The sequence below is a fragment of the Triturus cristatus genome, chromosome 12 (genome assembly GCF_964204655.1).
Source record: "Triturus cristatus chromosome 12, aTriCri1.1, whole genome shotgun sequence".
In the NCBI taxonomy this organism is placed as follows: Eukaryota; Metazoa; Chordata; class Amphibia; order Caudata; family Salamandridae; genus Triturus; species Triturus cristatus.
In genome coordinates, this window is record NC_140595.1 from 198,756,855 (window position 1) to 198,772,840 (window position 15,986).

Sequence of the window (15,986 nt, forward strand, 5' to 3'; positions counted from 1 at the left end):
GTTGCAGAAACCATGTAGAGCAGAATTTTCTGATAAGGATTTGGAAAACATGAATGTGTCTGGAAGAAAATTACAGATCAGGGAGTTGTTATTTCTGCTACAAAAATGGGGAGATCTTGAAAGATGGAGAGTTAGTTTGGCAAAGAAAAAGCAAGAAGCACAGGTAAATCGAACGACATCTGAATATTCCATGAGGGAAACAGAAAAGGCTGAGAGGTTGTATCCAAAGAGGGAAGTACCCGGAGGGGGGTAGGTACATGTACCATGGACTAGACACAATATTTTGTCGTTTACAAATGATTTCCCAAAATTGAGAGAGAAACCAGTGGAGTGGTACAGACAAGTTGAGAGGTTTGTGAAAGTTTCAAAGGTTTTGTTAAAATATATGGATGGTCTGTTTGACATAGTAGTACCTGCAGATTCAGTGTAAGATTAAGATAGATTGGCCTAGTGAAGAATATCTAAAAGATTCAAAAACAGGAGCCCCGTTAGAAGATGTAATGAAAAAATATCACCAGGTGATCACTTTTCTGAAGAGTAAAATTCCCCCGAAAGAAACTGATAGGGTAAAAATAGATAGGACAACCCAAGAGAAAAATGAATATGTACATGCCTACTACAAACGTCTTTTACAGGTGTTCAAACAGTATAGTGGGTTTGAAAGTTTAGAAAACAAGCACATGACTCATTTTGTGTATCGATTTGTGACCGGGCTAAGATGGGATATATCTCAATGATTAAGCAGCACATGATGTTGGCAATCAAAGCCCATTGATGAAATTTTAGAATATGCTAAATATTGTGGGGTTAAAATTGACAACAAACGAAAAGCTTTAGAAGAAAAAGTAATGTGGGCTCAAGTAAAATTGGCTGAACAGCAAGAACTTCAATTAAATAAACAGTCAGAAAATCAAGGTAGAGCACAAGGTCAAGGTGACAATAATGGGGGAAAACCACGGGGAAGGTTGAATCGGGAAGAGGCAAAGAAAAGATTTCCCTGTCATGGGTGCGGAAAGTTGGGGCATTGGAAAAACGAGTGTAAAGTCATACAAGTTAATATTGGCCCGAATCAAAATTTAAATCCACAGACGCAGAATGAGGTGTTAATGAGTCATTAGCAACAGGGTATAGATCTACAGAGTCAATTGCCACCTGCCCCTGAATCAAATTTTGTGAGTCAAGCCAAGTACAGTGTGGACGCCGGATTTCCAGAAGGAAGTGGTAAGAAATTTTTTCCCATTTCTCCTCCACTTAACTTTTTTTAGTTTATCGGGGCAGTCTTTGCACAGACTTGGGGCAAGAATTGTGTTTACCAACTAAGGAAACTGACGTTAGCATCTTCTCTTAGGGCAGAGGCTTCATGCAGGGCCATGTAGCCCCTATAGTGTGTGTGAGTCCTCAGGTATCCCCATCCTCTCAGCTCCGGTGCAATAAAAGCACTAGCTGGCATGGCAGGCAAAGCTTGGGGTGCGCTGGACGTCCACTGTGCTCATGTAGATGGTGCTATTTTCTTATTTCTATGAAATGTTCCATTATTTCAATGATTAAATGTAATCATTACATTTTAATGATTACATATGATGTTTGAAATAAAGCAGCGTTTAATTTTTTTAAACAAATCGCAATCTTTAAGTAAGAAGCAGTCAGCATCATCTGAGGCCATGCATACCCTTTTACACACTGGGATCATGACCACTCGAAGTCAAGTACTGCTTTGTACACAGCATTCTGCCAAGTACTCGACATTACATTAGGAAAAAAGTGATCATTTAGCCAGCAGCAACTACCACCCGCACTTCTACCAGGATGAAACACACTGATTCCTTCAAGCGGAAAAACAAATCACTTTGTGCATTTCGTGGCAGTGTGCAAATATCAAGCTTCTTTTAAACACGAGAGAGATCATGGCATAGATAGACTATATATTAGAAGACAGCGTTTCACTGGTTTCATGAGCCCTGGACTTCCACTGAGCCCCCTCGCCTACACAACTATCAGGCCAGGGCAGGGGCTCGCCGCGGTGTGGAGCTGATCAGGCCTGCGCGGGGCTCCTTCAGCTTTACCCCTACTCCGGTCAAACTGGTGGTGCGGGTCCCGTAGCACCAGCCGGCACCAGCCGCTCCACTCTGCCACACCTGCTGCTCAGTACTGGCATAAGTACTAACGTGTGTAAAACGTGAATATACTCAATGGAAAGCTTTACTCTGGCCGGGACGTTTGTTAGAGGTGCACCATGCTCCCGAAGTTGGGCACAGTGATACGTACCGAGAGTTTGGAGATTTGGTTCTTCACATCCAATATTAGGAAGACAAACCCCTAGGAGTTACATGGGTCGTTGTCAACCTCACTGCCCTGATCCTGTGGTGGCCAGTATATTCAAGTTTTACACACTTATGCAGAGTGACTACTCAAAATTAAGTTCCTGACGAACGCCGCTGGATCCCTATAGGGGACCGACATAGGGCAGAAACATGTTGACCAATGTTAGGGATATATTTGGTTTAATCCCTAGTCCTCTCTTTTAATATTGTCCCCAAGACCACTCAATAAACATTCAGTGGATCCACAGAGACAATTTTAGTCATCACATTTACTATATATATATTTTTGCACTCTGCCCCTCAATCACCTTTTTTTACCGCTCATCTTGACAAAACACCTCAGCTCTTCCCCTTGGGGAGTTGTAGCCCCTACCTCTGTGAGGAAGGACTGCCGACTTTGGTGCAGGAAACCAGGGTTCGAGCCTCGAGGTTGCGTCCACATCCTGTGATTCTGGGCAAATCACTTAATCTCCCCGTGCCTAAATATGTAATGTAAATAAGGTGCTCATGTACAGCGCTCCAATACCTTCGGGTCGAGTTCGCGCTATATAAAAGATGTAACAAAAAAAAAGGAACCAATATGATGAAGCATGTCACCTAACGGTGAGTGAGGGTTCTCTTCCTAAAAGGAATTTTTCCTTTATGTTTTCTTTTGCTCCAACATTACACTACCTCTATCCATTTTTCTCACATTTTTTCTCACATTTAGCCAGGTGTACTTTGTGTGTTATATATGCAAACTTTTATTCACACCTGTTTAATTTACAATAAAACTTTGATTCTGTCGATATTCTTGGTTTTAGCGCCATGAAGCTTACGTGTATGTGCACTATATAAACAAATACAACACATACACACAATACAATGCATACTCCGCTTACTCAAATGTCTTGGTCTCACCCCTCCAACTACAGAAAAGCAGGGAATACATTTCCACTGTCTGGGTGCCCAGTCCTCACACTCCTTCTGGTGCTAGGCCAAGCCAGTTATATCCAAAAATAGATTCCACTGGTTGCCATTACTTTGGCTTAGTCATTTACCCTGTATGTGCCACAGTCGCAAAACAGGCACACATGCTCAGGATGTCAGCGCAGTGATCTGGGTATGCACAAAGAAGGGGAACTTCATATATGGAAGGCAGTAGGCGGTAGTGGCAACGCAATAAACAAAGGGCGGTGAGGCGGGAGGGTTCGCACGCGGAGGAGGGGCAGTTAGAAATACTTTGTTTAAAAAAAAAAAAAATCTTACCTTTAGCTGCCAGCTGCCTCTAGCGTCGCGTTGCACCGTACTGCCTCTACTTTTCCTGCCTGGTCCCAGGAGCCCCTGGGACAGAGTCCTATTCAATCCCTGTGCTGCAGAGCTGAGCGGCAATTGGCCTCAGCGGGCTCTCTTGCCAGGGAGTCTGTGGGATTTCTCCAGCCCGGCTGCTCAATGCAGCTGGGCTGGAGAAAACCTAAGTGTGCATGTGTGCTTGAGACGGCCGGCCAAACACAAAGAGCACTTAGGGAGTGGAGTGCACGTAGCACTCGTCCGCCCCCCCATGCTTTGGCCCGCCCCTCCCTACAGCGCTGGTTAAGAGCTGGCAAACGCAAAATAAAACGACGCAAGAACATTGTTTTATTTTACATTTGCTGGCTCTGAGCCAGGCAGAGGGGCTGCATCCCTAGTGACACAGATAAAAAGGTCTGACCACACCATTCATTTCTCTTAACCTCTGCAAGATGTGCTATACCCATGATAGAAAACATAGTCTACTGTCAACGGTGAGGGCACACTTTGTGCACCCTTCAAGGTCACTGGACCGGGCTAGGACACCTCATAGTCAGAAACAGGCCTAGGCCTTGGTGCACATGCTCAGATTAGTATGACACCAGGACCAAAATAAAAAGTTTGAATATCAAATATAAATGTAGTTTGACACTCCGGGAAGGGAAACACACCTGTATATCATGTGACAAGGAAGTCAGTCCTTAGGTGGTTGATGGTGGAAGAGGCAGACATTACTAGAAGACACTTTTCTGTAGGGTTAAAATGATGGTGTGGTGGTCAGGGCAGTCTTGGGGAATGTGTTTTTGGAGGTGAGAGAGATAAGGAAGTATATTTACTTTTGAGTGGGTAGTTGATTAGGAGGGTACAGGCAATTGATAAGGACGAAGTTACTGTTTTTGGTAGGTGAGTCAACTGTGAGTTTGTAGTCCCTTACAAATATTTATTTTCTGAGATGATGTCATTGATCCATATAGGCATGTTTTTTTCGATATCAGCACCCCACTACTCTGTCACTGCACTATCCTATGGAGGAAAACAGGAAAGCAAACACTTAATGCAGTCCCACATAATGCAGCATTGATGCCCTTATGAACTTACTGTAGCCCACTTATGATTCTGACCTACACTAATAATTACTTCTGGTTGTATGAAAAGCACTCAACTGTACTTGTGATTGGGGGCACATATAGAAATATATCTGCACAGACAAATAATTACCTAGAAATACTAATTGTAAAGGCAAAAGCTACTTAACCAGTATGCATCTGTTCATGGCATGTAGAGCTGCAGATCCACACACTTAGCATAGATCACCATCTGGTGTTGGGCCCGGATGTTTGCACTTGTTTTTGTCCTTGAAAGTCTTTGGAAGTCACGAGGTATGAGACGACTCCTTTGGATCATAGTGCGCATGGGCATCTGCTCCATCCTCAGATTGTTTTTCGCCCGCAGGGAAATGATGGAGCTTTGTAAGAAACAGGAAAGATGCCCATGTATGCCGTATCTAAATAAGATGGTACTGGAACAGATAAAGGTAGCCGGGGAGGCGGGTGGGCGTGTGTGGATCTGCAGCTCTACATGCCAAGAACAGATGCATACTGGTAAGTAGCATTTGCCGTTCGAGGCATATGAGCTGCAGATCACACACTTAGCATAGATTGTATAGCAGGATCCCCTCCTAGCGGCGACCACCAGTATCTGTTGCAGTAGTTTGAAATAGTGTTTTGAGAACAGCCTGGCCCGCACTAGCTTGTTGTTTTGTTTGCACATCTACACAATAGTGTTTTGTGAATGTGTGCGGTGTAGACCATGTAGCTGCTCTGCAGATATCATCTAAGGGAATGTTCCCTAAAAATGCCATAGAAGCCCCTATCTTTCGTGTAGAGTGGGCTTTCAGAGGAACAGATAAAGTAAGTTTTGCTTTGTGATAGCATATTTGTACGCATTTAATGATCCGTCTAGCTATCCCAGACTTTGATATGGGGTTGCCTTTGTGTGGTGGTGAGAAAGACACAAAAAGTTGTTTGGTCTTACGAAAAGGTTGTGTTCTCTCGATGTAATAAAGCAATGCTCTTTTAACATCTAAAGTATGAAGAGCTCTTTCAGCGACTGTCTGCGGTTGCGAGAAAAATACAAGCAACTCCACAGACTGATTGAGGTGGAAGGGAGAAATGACTTTTGGAAGCAATTTAGGATTCGTTCGTAGAACAACATAATTATGATGGATTTGCAAAAAAGGTTCCTGGCTAGTTAGTGCTTGTAGCTTACTAACTCTCCTAAGAGAAGTAATGGCCACTAGGAAAGCAACTTTCCATGTTAAGAATTGTAGCTCACATTTATGTAGAGGTTCAAAAGGAGGGCCCATTAATCTTCTGAGAAGGATGTTTAAATTCCACACAGGTGAGGGTGGAACTCTGGGAGGAATTATCCTTTTAAGGCCTTCCATAAAGGCTTTGATGGCAGGTACCCTGAAAAGTGATAAGTGTTGTCTATTTTGTAGGTATGCTGCTATGGCAGCAAGGTGCAGTCTAATAGACGTATAGGCTAAGTTGCACCTTTGGAGGTGTAGCAGGTACCCTATGATGTGTTGGATAGACACGTTTAGAGGATTGATGGTGTTGTTATGACAATATATCACAAATCGCTTCCACTTGGCTGCATAGCAGGCTCTAGTGGTGGGACGTCTAGCTTCTTTAATGACGTTCATACAATCAGGGGGAAGATTAAGGTAACCAAACTCTAAGACCTCAGGAGCCATATAGCAAGGTTGAGCTGAGCTGGGTCCGGGTGTCTGATCTCTCCACGGATACTGGGTTAAGAGGCGTGGTGAGAGGTGTAATTTTTGGTGCGGAGCTACGGACAGTTCCAGTAATGTGGTGTACCACGGTTGTCTGGCCCAAGTTGGAGCAACTAGAATGAGAGTTAGCGAGTGTTGCTGTAGTTTGCGCACCACCAGTGGAATGAGTGGGAGAGGCAGAAAGCGTACACAAATCTGCCTGATCAATTAATCCATATCGCATTGCCTTTGGACAATGGGTGTGGATATCTGGCAGCGAAGCTTGGTCATTTGGCGTTTTCGTGGGTGACGAAGAGGTCTATCTGTGGTTGCCCCCACATTTGAAAGACTGGCTGAAGAACTTGCGGATGAAGTTCCCACTCGTGGATCTGTTGTGTTTGACGGCTTAACAGATCGGCTATGGTGTTTTGGACTCCCGGGACATATTGGGCTAGGAGAAATATATTCTGTGGTATAGCCCATCTCCATATGCTCTGCTAGCTTAGAGAGCTGCAGAGAGTGTGTCCCACCTTGTTTCTGTATGTAGTACATGGCTGTCATGTTGTCTGTGCAGACTAAGACAGCTTTGCCTGATATTTGCTTTTGGAATGCTTTTAAGGCTAAGAATATGACTAGTAACTCCAGGTGGTTGATGTGGAGTAACTTTTGTTGAGGTGTCCATCTGCCCTGCATGGTGCGATGTAATAGGTGAGCTCCCCATCCGGAGAGCGATGCGTTCGCTGTCATGACAATTTGCGGAACTGGCTCTAGGAACGGTCGCCTTTTGGAAAGGGTTTTGCAGAGAGCGATGAGTGCGACCGTGTACCAACACCAGATCTGTTAGCTGACCTTGAGCCTGGTTCCATTGGCGTGCTAAGCACTCTTGTAGCAGACACATCTGGAGTCTTGTGTGAGGCACTATAAATATGCAAGAGGCCATCATCCCTATGAGTTGCATGAACACTCGAGCTTGAAGGGAGTGTTGAGGTTGAAATTTGGGGAGGAGAGCCTGCATGCTTGCTATCCTGGCTGGAGTGGGATAGGCTAGTGCTCTTGAGGTGTCTATGGTGGCTCCGAGGTATTGTTGTGTGTGGGATGGTTGCAGATGAGACTTGGTGTGCTTTACTGTTAACCCCAGGTCGTGGAGTAGTTGGATAGTCACGTGAGTGTGGTGTACACACTGGTTGTATGAGCTGGCTTGTATGAGCCAGTCGTCGAGATATGGGAAGACGTGAATTTGCTGTCTTCTTAAGTGGGTTGCTACTGCCGCTAGGCACTTAGTGAATACCCTTGGTGCTGTTGTGACTCTGAACAGGAGCACTTTAAATTGATAGTGCTGCCCGTCCACTACAAACCTGAGATACTTCCTGTGAGCTGCGTGAATGGGAATATGGAAGTAGGCGTCCTTGAGATCTATGGTAGCAAGGAAGTCGCCTTGTGAAAGAAGGGGAAGGACCTGCTGAAGTGTGACCATGTAGAAATGGTCTGAGTGTATGTATAGGTTTAGGGGTCTGAGGTCTAAAATAGGTCTCAGAGAGCCGTCCTTCTTTGGTATGAGAAAATACAGGGAGTAGACTCCTGTGTTTTGATGGCGCAGGGGAACCAGTTCTATTGCATTTTTTTGTAGAAAGGAGATTACCTCCTGCTTTAGCAGTGATAGATGTTCTTGTGACATTGGACGCTGTTTGGGTGGTATGTTTGGGGGGGGTAGAGGTTAGTTCTAGACAGTAACCTGATTGAACTATCTGTCGCACCCACCTGTCTGTGGTGATGTTGGTCCAGACAGGAAGGAACTGTTGTAGTCTTTCCCCGACAGGAGTGGAATGGTCCGGGGGAAGCGGGGGGAAGTCATTGGGTAGGGGTGGAGGCAGAGCGGGTGTTGTTAGTCTTGCCTTTGCCCTTGTTATTGTTTCCTCTGTAACCTCCTCTCTGGTAACCTCTGGTGAAGGTTGACTGGGTGGAAGCCTTATAAGAGGTGGAAGGGTTGTCTGATGAGTAGCCTCTGGAGTTGCCGCTGTAGGAGGAGCGACGAAAAGAACGTCTGGGAGCTTGCGATTGCAAGGCTCCCATTGACTTGGCTGTGTCTGTGTCCTTTTTCATTTTCTCCAGGGAGGTGTTGCAATAGGGACTCTAATTCGTCACAATGTGCCCTATTGTATCTGGCTAGCAGGGCCTGAGTGTTGGCGATGCGCCATATGTTAGCCGCTAGTGAGGCTGTCCTCGTGCCGGAGGCATCCAAGAGTTTAGGCTCTTTATCGGGTGTGGCTGCGTCACCTGATGTCTGAGAGTTAGCTCTCTTCCTGGCATTGGATACCACCATGGAGTCTAATGTAACAGGGCCCTTAATGTAAGCTGGGTCTGCAGGTGCAGCTTTGTATTTCTTTTCTATGCAAGGGTTAATGACTCGAGCCCTAACAGGATCCTTGAATACATCAGGAGCATGCTTAATAAATCCTTTGAGCATGGGTAAAGTAGATGTTGACCTTTGTGTGGTGTCGAAAGTGTCCAACAAGAAATCCTCCTCGACGGGGTCTGTGTGTAGGTCGACCCCGTGGTACTGGGCAGCTCGGTGTACGAGCTGATTAAAACCCATGGTGTCCTCTGGTGGGGAAGGCCTAGAGGGGTAGATGTTGTTTTGCGGGAGATTAGGTACATCAGGTGTATTATAGTCATCCCAAGGGTCAGGGGAACCAGGTGGGCTGGGATCCCCTAGTGGCACATCGTCCACACCCCCCCTGTGTCATCAGAGGTGTCATCATCGTCTACTGACACTAGCTAATCCATTAGCTTTATTAAACAGTTAATTAAAACCGTAACATGCAAACATCATATTAATAAAATGCAAGGATTAAAATATAAGAGTTAATAAAAGATTGTATACACATTTGTAAATCTGGTCAATACAAAAATAAATATAAAATCCAAAGAGCAGCATTTCAAGTTAATGGCAATATATCACGATTGGCCATTTGGTCAAAAAGAGAAGTGTATAGTATAAAAGACAGTAGCAAAAATGTCACAATGCTTATCACAGAAGGTTTAACTTTCATCGACATTCATATATGCAATAAAAATAGAGTTTGTCATGCTGGGCATTATGCAGTTAAAATAATGTTGACAAACTTCCCAGCTCTTGCTAGAACTTGGGCTGAGTTATTACTGAAGCACAAATAAAATGCTTCCCTGCAGTGTCTCAGTAACTTTTCCCGATAAACTGGGACCAGTAGGCGTCGGCGATCATTGGTTAGATGAGGGCAACAACATAACAGATGTGACTAGGACTCAAGTGGATAATTACAGAGCCTACATATTAGCTGACCATTCCTCCAAGCCCACAGCGGGTTAAAGTCATGAATTGGAAGGGCTCACAGCCTCATATAAATGATTTTATTGCGAGTCAGTGGTTGAAGAGAATAGTTAAAATATGGTTGAGGTTTCTCCTTAATATACGAGTCATTCAAAGCTGCAAGGAGTGGTTTTTTGGGAAGCCGAGCAACATCTCTCTCGAATGACACTAGAGTGGATTTGGCTTTTTATCGGTTTTTTTCCACACTGACAAGGAAATGATTGGATTAGAAAAGTTGATGATTTCAATCTTTGATGTGGAAATGGCCAAGTGCAGCTGTCTGTACCAAGGAGAGAGTTAGTCCGTGAACACTGATTGCAATGTTCTTTCATGGATTGAGCTGGTGCACGTAGAATGTAGATGTAGAATTTAATTAAGTCTCCCAGGCAATGTAGATCTGCACTTGCCAGGCCCAGCTCGAGTCTCAGCCTCGTCCTCCTTGCATGCTGAGGAGTCGAAAATATTTTCTTGTAGGCCATTATTTGATATTTCACTAAAAAAGAATCCATTTTGCCAGGAAAAGCCAGGTGACCATAAGACACTGCCGGGAGCAGTTTGGTGCGTAAAACCCTTAAGATTGACTCGGCTGTGGGGCTGTGCAAATGCCGAGTCTACTGGTGTAGGAGATGGTGTAGGAGAATGAGGTGGTGAGGGAGGAGGGGTTGGAGGAGGAGGTGGAGGAAGAGGTGGAGAAGGGACTCTAAGAGGGGATGTAGCAATGTCCCTCTTCTTAGGTGGTGGAGCACGTGTAGGCTTGTCCAGTGGTCTTTTCCTGGAGCTTAGTGTCAATTGACCAGTTTTAGAGCCTTTAACCAGAGTTTTTTGTGCAGGACCTGGTCGAAAAAGCTCTTCTGATGAAGGTTGGTTTTTCGGCACTGTGTTTCGGTTCCGAGGGCTTTTTCGCCATCGGCTCTAGAGTGTCCTTGGGTTTGGACCCGTGTTGTTTTGCAGTGTCTGTATGTTTTTTTGGGCGGATGATTTTTTTGGCTCCGAAGAGTGTGAGTCCGAACTCTTGGGGAGTGGCTTCTTGGTCGGCTCTGAGTGTTTTTTCGGTGCCGGCGAGCCAGTGGTTGCTGTTTTCGGTGTCGAGGGCTTTGAGGTGGAAGCAGCGGTCGACACAGAGGAAGGGGCGGTTTCTCTTTCGGTGCCGAAGATTGAGTTTCGGCACTGGACGCAGGCTGACTCGAGCCCGAGTTGCCTGAAGGCTTGCTAGGCTTCTTTGCTGGGCCCGAGGGTGGGGCGTGGGAAGACGTGTGTTGGCGTGCACCTGGGCCTGAAGGCGAAAGTGTGACCGAAGCCTTTTTTGCATGGAGGGGATCGGGGTCGACGTCTTTACTTACGACCCTCTGCGCCAGAGTGATTTCTTTGACGTCGGAGTCATCGGCTTCGGAAGCGCTGACAAGGCCTTCTTCAATCCGCTCCGGCACATCGACGCCCTCTTGGAAGATGTCGGGGATTGCTGTCGACGAGCGAGCAATGGTCCTACGAGCTCGCCGATCCCGACTGGTCTTCTTGGAGCGGAAAGAGGCACAAGCTGGACAGTCTCTGGCCTCGTGCTCCGGTGACAAGCAGAGGTTACACACCTCATGCAGATCGGTGTGGGGAAACTTCGACCCACATCGAGGACACTTCTTGAATAGCGTCCTTTCCATGACCCAGATGCTAAGGCCCAGGTAGGCCCGAAGGCTTTCGTCGACAACCGGAATGGAAGACTTCGACTTGGAGAGATGCGCGACGAGTAGGGTTCGTGATCGAGACAATACCGTAGAAAGGGTGAAGGATTGCACGTCGAAATGGAATCAGTAACGGTTCTGAAGTGGAGCGCGAGAAACACAACCGAGCCCGATGGCGGAAAAAAAAAATCTGAGGATGGAGCCGATGCCCATGCGCACTATGATCCAAAGGAGGAGTCACCTACCTCGTGACTTCCAAAGACGTTCCAGGACAAAAACAAGTGCAAACATCCGGGCCCAACACCAGATGGCGATCTATGCTAAGTGTGTGATCTGCAGCTCATATGCCTCGAACACAGAGTTTTTGTGGTGAGACTTCCTTTAAGGTAAACGACGGGGACTTCACAGTGCTTGTTACCTGTGGCTGAGGCATATCGGCCACCATAGCATTGATGATGGCCAGTAATTCATGAGTGAAACTCCACGACGGGTGCTTTTCTGGGGTTAACACGGCTAGGATCTTCTGAAGGACATTTCGACTCACTGATCCCCACAGCGGACGGAGGTCATCCATATTCACTTTCCAATCCCTCTAGAGAAAGAGAGAAGCAAGAGAGAAGTTCAGGAACGTACACACCATAACATCACAGGACTCATTGATAAACAAGTGTATCAAATATCTTTACATCAATAAGCAAGGACAGGGGTCATGCTCTAGCAACCGTCTAAGCACAATTTGTGATACCACATGCTTCACTTATGTTGGTGAGTTACTGTTGAGCATTCATTAGACCATCTCCGCACTATTATGGTTTTACCAGAGCACCAATTAGACCAAAGCTAGACCTCAGTCATTGGGAGGCATATTGGCAGAACCGGGAACAGGGTACTCAGTGTGATTAATTACTAGCGAGTAATCAATTATCTCCTTTTCCTTCTTCCTCAGTCTGGTCATTTTTTCTATGAGGACGTGCCCCAGTAGGAGCATTGATTTAACATCATGCAGAAGTCAGGGTACAACAAAAATAGTGCAACTGTGGCTGGTTGGATGGGGGTAGAATAGACAGGATACAAAGAGGTTAGTCAAAATAGACCGTGTTTTATGCCTCCTAGTTCTCCAGGACCACAAGTGAAACAGTAACTTCAAAAAAAGAAAAACGCTATGACGTGGCCAGCACTGGCTGCCTCATAGCGCTTTTATTTTCTTTACTTTCAGCCATGTTAAACAGCAGCCCACACTGCTAGGCAACATGTCTAAAAAATATTGATAAAGCCAATAGATCTTGCATAGGCGAAACGTACGGACTTTGCCAATGCCTGTTTGGTTGGTGAAATCATACAACTTCTGTCCAATCAAAACATGTACTTCTGGCTGCCAACATGTGGGTGTCAGACAAGTCCACCCTCCTGGTGATTCTCACATTACCCCACGTCCCACGTCCCTCGTCCTCGTCACAGTCATTACAAGTGAGACAATGTCACCTTACACCAGGAACAAAGCAAGAGGAAATTTAAGACAATTCCACCCACCCTGCCTGGGTGCCATAAAAGGGCTGGCCTTCCTTGCTCCTCCTGTTTTGTTTCCTGCACTGGGACGAAGACGTGGGAGGTCCCTGCTGGGCTCGGACCATTTCCTGTGGATTAGCCACCCTCCTTTGCAGGACCTTGAAGAGTTCTAGCCCCTGCTTAGAGAGCAGCATACATGGATGGAGGTTGGTGTGATTCTCCGTTTGGAAGTGGCCAGGGGTCTTTCACCCTCGGCGCTGGGCTTGGGGAAGCGGCCATTGTTTTTCTTTCTACCTCTGCTGTTTGTTGTGTAGGCAGAGGGAGTGCCCGTCAGAGCAGGACACGTTCCAAATTCACGCATGTGCGCCGTGACTAGTTTGATCCGCACATGTGCGGGCTTTCATTTCGGCCTGGGTGATGAGCTTGCTCTTTTTCCACTAATAAAGGCCATAAGATAAGCATTTGCTTAAATTACATGTCATTCGGTGGCATCCATTCGTTCTTGACTAATTTTCCTGTCTTGGCTGGTATTGCAGGCATGGGCAAGCACACGGAGAAAATTATGCATATCTCACCTCCTTTACCTTCCTCTTCATCCTTGCACTCTCCTCCTCCTAAACGCACTAGGCATTCCAGAGAAGAAGAGGGGAGAAGATCAGGAGGATTATCATCCAAACTTTTGGAGCTTTCAGTAAGGGTACTTCCTCTCCCCTATCAGGGAATAAGGCTTCAGGGACTGTACAGGATTCTGATGATTCCTTATCTGGTCATGATGCCCCCTCTTCCTCATCAGACTTTAAAGGCAAATATGTTTCAAAGGAGATGATGGGGATTCATTGGCCCATATCAGAGGTAACATGAATTTCCCAGCTGTTGAGAGGTCAGGAACTTCGGATGCCTCCCGACTGGGACAGTTTCAATGGTCATCTACTTTGGGTTTACCCATTCATCAGTTTGTGTTGGATGTTGTTAAACAAGAATGGAAGGATCCTGATAAAATAATTTTGCCACACTTCATGGAAAAGCTTTATCCTTTGGAAAATATGGAGACAGTGTTACCCGATAGCGTCCATGCGAATTCAGTAGTGGCAAGCCAGGTAGGCCTTGCCTCTATGGCAGAGGAAAATATTCTGAAGGATCCTTCAGACAAGAAGGTGGATTCTGCTCTAAAGAAAGTTTTGCTGGTCTACATGTTGCCTTAAGAGCTCGGATGTATGGAGCTGGAGGCAAAGTGAGGCGCATTTTTTAGTGCCCACATTCTTGAAGATGGTGGAACTTATCCCATCAGGACTAGGACTATGCTCCCCTCCCACAGGAGGGGGACATAACAGACGGTGTAGACACCCCAGGTAAGGAACCGATTGGTTCCTACCTGTCACTCCCCTGTATCAACCCCCAATCTAGTATTTAGGTGGCACCTCCAGACCCTGAAATACAGATTCCTAATAACCTACTAAGCCTGGACAACGAAGAGCCGCAACAGCAAGAAATAGGAAGGACCAGTGACTGACTTGGCGCCAAGCCCTGCTGCCCTGTCTGCCTTTTGCCCTTGCTACAAAAGAACACTCGTCATGCAGGCCCAGTGCCCTCCAATACCCTGGGATGCCTGCCTGCCCTTTATAAAAATCGTGAAACTACCATGAACAGTGGACCTGTCCAAAAAGAAACCAACTTTCAAGCCGAAGAGCTCTGTCTTGAACAACCGCGAAACCTCCTCCGGACTCACCTCCGCACCTGACGCCCACGGCCCGAGTTCAAGTGGCCCACCGGTCTGGCGAAGGTTCCCCAGCAATTCTGAGCCAGAGTCCACTGTGGGCTGACCCCTGCCGGACTCTACATCGACACCTGCAGCCTCAATCCGAAAACTACTACTGACCGCAACCTGCCCAGTAAGCTGTTGTCAACGCAAAAGGTCAACCCTGCACCCGAAGCCCCTGGTCCTTGGGGAGCTTGACCAACAGTGCCCCTACACCCCCTAGGATCAGAACATACCTGGGAAGCTGTGGGTTTTCTTTGTTCAGTCTCCTGGCCCGAGCCTACAGCCTTTCTCTAAAACTGATCTTCCCCCACTGATTCGCGTTGGGCGCCCGATGCTGTGTTGGTACTCTGCACCTGACCGCCCTGTGCCGCTGAGGGTGTATGTTTGGTACTGCCTTGTGGCCCCCCTGTGCTTACCTTAACTCTTGGATATGGAGCCCTGACACCACTTTACTTACCTGTGAGCAGTGCAATTTCATTCACCCCCAGTCTCCATTGGTTAACATTGAGAGCACCCAACTCTGAATTTAACCTCTGCACCCGGCCGCCCCTGTGCCGCTGGTGGTACTAATTTGAACTTTGCCTGGTGATGACCTGAAACACAGAAGACTGGATTTGTAAGTCATGTATTTACCTTCAAAACTGCTTTCTTGTTTTTTTCCCATAGGCTAACATTGCTGAACTGAATAATTGCCGTGTCCACTGTTTAAAGTGAAAATTATTTTTATTGAAAAAAGTACTTACCTGTTCCCGTACATCTTGGTCTTAAAATAATTCTTGAAAGAAGCTTATTTTTATAAAATTGGTGTGGATCTCCTTTTTTGACGCTTGTGTCATTTATTGGTCACTGTGTGTATAACAAATGTCTTACTCTCCTCTGTGTTAGGCCTAAGGCTGCTAGACCACACTACCACAAAAGAGAGCACTTTGAGTTTGCATTGAGCCCCATTGTACACTTCTGGGGGAATCTCTGGTTCATAACACGATATAACAGTTACTCATATACCACATAAAGAGACAGCTTCCTACAAATGGCAAGAAATTTCATCGGACAAATGGGTTCTTCAAGTCATCGCCAAAGGTTATAGGATAGACTTCTCCACAGTCCCGAAGTCTACAGGGACAATTTGTACTCCTTTACTTGAGATCCATCCAAGGAGGATGCACAACTGAAAGGGAAAAGAGGAAAGGAGCAATTCTCTAAGTCCCCCGACAAGAGAGGGGCCAAGGAGTGTACTCCATTGTGTTTCTGGTTCCAAAGTCATCAGGAGGTTATCAGTTGGTGATAGACCTGAAAATACTCAATATATTCATCAAGATCATCATATTCAAAATGG

General features: G+C 46.1%; 1 protein-coding gene across 7 annotated transcripts in view; it reads right to left on the reverse strand.

The window, feature by feature from the left end:
* The window catches only part of IL34 (interleukin 34), an 851,078-nt gene that overhangs the window by 513,690 nt on the left and 321,402 nt on the right, over positions 1-15,986 (reverse strand). For all 7 annotated transcript variants that reach the window (XM_085639839.1, XM_085639840.1, XM_085639838.1 and 4 more), the window contains exon 4: positions 11,804-11,977. In XM_085639839.1, coding sequence (XP_085495965.1) covers positions 11,804-11,977 — 174 coding nt within the window. The remainder of the gene's footprint in view (positions 1-11,803; positions 11,978-15,986) is intronic.